General features: G+C 49.4%; 1 protein-coding gene across 1 annotated transcript; it reads right to left on the minus strand.

The window, feature by feature from the left end:
* Nucleotides 1–605: 605 nt before the first annotated feature.
* On the minus strand, nucleotides 606–3732 carry LOC309400658 (uncharacterized protein). Its single transcript, XM_081969234.1, has 3 exons — nucleotides 2352–3732; nucleotides 1567–1621; nucleotides 606–1431 (listed from the first exon to the last, which is right to left on the minus strand). Exons 1-3 carry the CDS (start codon nucleotides 3708–3710, stop codon nucleotides 800–802), a joined length of 2046 nt encoding a protein of 681 aa, XP_081825360.1. The 5' UTR covers nucleotides 3711–3732; the 3' UTR covers nucleotides 606–799.
* Nucleotides 3733–3991: the final 259 nt, after the last annotated feature.

Raw genomic sequence — 3991 nt, forward strand, 5'->3', positions numbered from 1 at the left:
CCTTGTGTCTAGTGGTTCTGACGTGCAGTGCCCTATAGCATTGTTTTGAGGGCAGAAGTTGAAACAATTTATGTCCAGGATGTGAGGGGTCAGTAGATATTTTCACAGCCCTCTTTTTGACTCGTGCAGTATACAGGTAGGTCGTCAATGGAAGGCAGGTTGGTAGCCATTGTTTTTTCTGCAGTTCTAATTATCCATTGAAGTCCGTGTCTGTCCTGTTGGGTTGCAGAGCTAAACCAGACATTTATAGAGGTGCAGGTGACAGACTCAATAATTCCTTTGTAGAACTGAATCAGCAACTCCTTGGGCAGCCTGAGCTTTCTGAGTTGGCACAGGAAGAACATTTTTGTTCTGCTTTTTCGATGACAGTTTTGATGGTAGGTGTCCAATTTAAGTCTTGAGATATTATAGAACCTAGAAACTTGAAGGTTGCTACTGTGTGGCCTAGTATCGTCAGAGGTGGTGGTATAGGAGGGTTTCTCCTAAAATTTACCCTCATTTCAACAATTTTGAGTGTGTTTAGTTCAAGATTGTTATGGTCGTACCACAAGGCTAGTTGTTCAACCTCCCGTCGGTATGCAGATTCGTCATCTCGAAGGAGACCAATCGCTGTTGTATCTTCTGCAAACGTCAGTCCATTAAGAGGAGATGCAGTCGTGGGTATATAGAGAGAAGAGAAGTGGAAGAGAAGTGGAGAGAGCACACAGCCCTGGGAGGGGGGGGGCATTGTGCTAATCGTGCAGGGATGTGGTGTGATTTTGCCTAGCTTCACCTGGCGCTTCCTGTATGTTAAGTTTTGTTACTTTTCCCATATGTCTCTTTTGTTGACGTTCATCATGTCTTCTGTGTAATAAGGAGCATCTGTGTTCCCTGACACCAGATCATCAATCTTGGACATCAGTTGGTCCACCTGAGCCTTTCTTTCTGCCCCTTTGGCCTCGTTGTCGAAAGTTAGGTACCGGTTCCCGCATTCAGCAACATAATTCTGCAGGTTTTCATCAGAAGTTATGATGTTTTCAAGAGATTTTCCTTCCGGGAAATCTTTACGGGTGAACAAGAGGATCATGTAAGTCTTGGCATTAAGGCCAAAAATCTCGTTGATCTGCTGATCCAGCTTGTCCTTCTGCTCCCGGGTTAAAGGAACAGGACGCATCACCTGCAGAATGATGTGAGGACCCGGGAAACAAATATTCACGCACTTTCTCACTTCTTTAACGATATCCTCCACTGCAAGATTGGAATGGGAAAAGCCAGGCGTATCAACAACCACAACCTTCCTGCCTTTCAGGTGCGTCTCCTCCTTTTGGCATACTTGTGTTACAGACTCAGTTGACTCCCCACACTCAAAGACTTTGCTCCCCAGAATTGTGTTTCCCGTCGCACTTATCCCGTTTCTGCTTCTGCCCACCAGGACGATCCTCCGTTCAGGCCCTGCAACCCAAAGGGGAGAGGAGAGAAGAAGGAGGCACGGTCAGCAGCATAAAGCCATCCTAGCCTGTCCGTCCACCCAGGACAATTGCTTCCACGCCAGCCTGCCACCCCACCCCCCAGGGCCCAAGACTTTACCTCGGATGCCTCCAGCCATTTCCAGACACATCGCACAGCACACCACTCGGGAGTTCTGTGTGAAAAGCAAAACAGAATCAGCCAAAGGAGAGGCTGCCTTGTTCGGAGGTTGCCAGGAATTCTCCCCCCCCCACCAGCAAGAATTGTAGGGTTAGAAAAGCACCCCCCCATCTCACTACCCTTGAGGCTGATCCATTTCATCCTCCCCCCCACGCCCTCTTTCCTTGAGATCCTGCACTTTGAGGGTTTCCGGAATGTGTGTGTCTGTGTGTGTTGATGTCCAGAGTGGCTGTCAGCTTCCCAAAGCTGGTTCCATGCAAGGGACCTTGTTCTCTGGGGCTTCAGCTGCTCCTGCTGCAGCTCCAAATTGTCTCCAAGGGTCGCCCCGGGGCTGCCCCAGGTGGGCTTCCTCTAGGTTCTCTCTGGCCACTCACTCCTTGATCTCCCAGCTGCCCCTCCAAGGTGGTCTAAATCGAATCCTTCCTGAGGGGAAGGATCCTTTGGTGGGGGCTCTTTCCTGCATCCCCTGCAATCCTGGGCAAGCATCCTGTGCTGAGAATATGGACTTGAACCCGTGCCCTTCCTCCCCACCGCCTCGTTTTACCCTTTGGGAACCTCCTCTGCCCCCTGCACACACATTTTGGGAAGGTCACCTCAATTCCTGTTAAATCTGCAGGAGGTGTCAAACTATTCTACTTCCTCCTCCTCTCCCTCCTCTCCCTCCTCCTCCTGCTCCTATTCCTCCTCCTCCTCTTCTTCCTCCTCCTCCTCCTCCTCCTAGTTACCTCAGCAGGTCTCCCAGTGGGAAAGATGCAAGTGATCGCCTCACTCCATTGACCGAGCCCTCCTGGAGTCACAGCTGCACATCGGAATTGGTACTGAAGATTTAGGTGGACATCTTCCAGGGTGAATTGATCCTGAGGGCCTTTTGCCTGGAGACTTTTCCAATTCTCTTCTGTAATCCGATACTCCACCTGGTAATTGGAGACTGAAGGCTTCCCAAAGGCTGCCGGATCAATACTAATCTGGAAACTATTTGGGTGCAGTTGCTCAACCTTAGGAGGGGGAGGTCTCCTACGAGCAGCTTCCAGATCCTGACGTTCCTTGAGGACCTCCATAGTCATGGTTAAACTTTTGGTTTTCAGCTTCATTAAAGAGTCAAAGAAATCCTTCATGCTCTCAGTGCTCATTTTCCAGGACTTTTCAGCAGCAACATTATGGCTTCCTTTGTATTCTTGGGGAGCAAAGAGAGCTGAATTGTTGAATCTGAAGAGCCAAGGGATTTCCGACCCATCCTGAGCATCTGATGGAACAACCAACTTGTGGTCCTCCAGATCAAGTGGGGTCCCCCCATCTGCAAAGGTGATGAAGAATTGGATGTCCTCCTTCACGTCTTTTCCCAACATGGAGAGCATGGAATGTAAGATGCGTTCCTGGGTGTGAGATGAATTGGCCACAAAGCAGATGGCATCCACCTGGTCAATGCCCCCTGGGGTGGAGAAAAACTCCAGGAGTTGCTTCTCAACCAGGTTGTCTTGCTCTGCTTCTCTTGAGCCTCCAAATCCTGGAGTGTCAATGATTGTGAGAGAATAGGGAATTCGGAAGCCCTTCTGATGGTTCACCACGTAGGCTGTGACTTCAGACGTCCTGCTTCCACTTTTGCTTCTCTGAGTGGTTTCCTGAATGAGTTTGAATCTGAAATTGTCTTCCCACTGGACACCCAGGATATAATTGATCATCCCGTTGATCAGAGTGGTTTTCCCACTTCCTGATGCTCCCATCATCAGGATCACTTTGTTGGGCACTTCCGGGTTCTCATTTCCAAGCTGGTACAAGAGAGAAGAGGTGGAGGCATCTGAGGGGACTTTCTCCAGAGGAAGAGCGAACACTAATGGCTGTCTTTCCTCCACCAGGGAGCTTTTCTGAAGGAATTGGTAGGCTACATTGTCTGCACCTTCTCCCTTCAGTGATGTGGAGACCTCCACCTCCTCACTGGGGACACTCAGAGCTCCATTATCACACACGGCAGACACCCGTATTCTATATGTTGTCTGGGGCTTCAGACCTTCAATGGGATAAAATTTTGTTTTCCTCCCAGTCCTTTTTTCAGTCCATTGGTCCTTCCCAACTCCAGCCTCCACCATTCTGTACTCCACCTTGTATTCCTCAACCATAATTCCTGAGACAATGATGCTGGGACTCATCCAGGCCATGGAGATGACAGAAGATGCTACAGTGACCATTCTCAATTTCTCAGGAGGGCTGGTGGGAAGGGTCTTTATGGGCAAGCTCAGGTCGCTGGATTTACCAAGGCCTACCTTGCAACAAGCAGCATACTTGAACTGGTACTCTGTGTTTGGAGGCAGATCTTTCAGCAGGAACATCTCCCTGGCATCCTCTGTCCTCACAGTCTTCCATTTTTCTT

The sequence above is a fragment of the Natrix helvetica genome (assembly GCF_964273705.1).
Source record: "Natrix helvetica genome assembly, chromosome: W".
NCBI classification, from domain to species: domain Eukaryota; kingdom Metazoa; phylum Chordata; class Lepidosauria; order Squamata; family Natricidae; genus Natrix; species Natrix helvetica.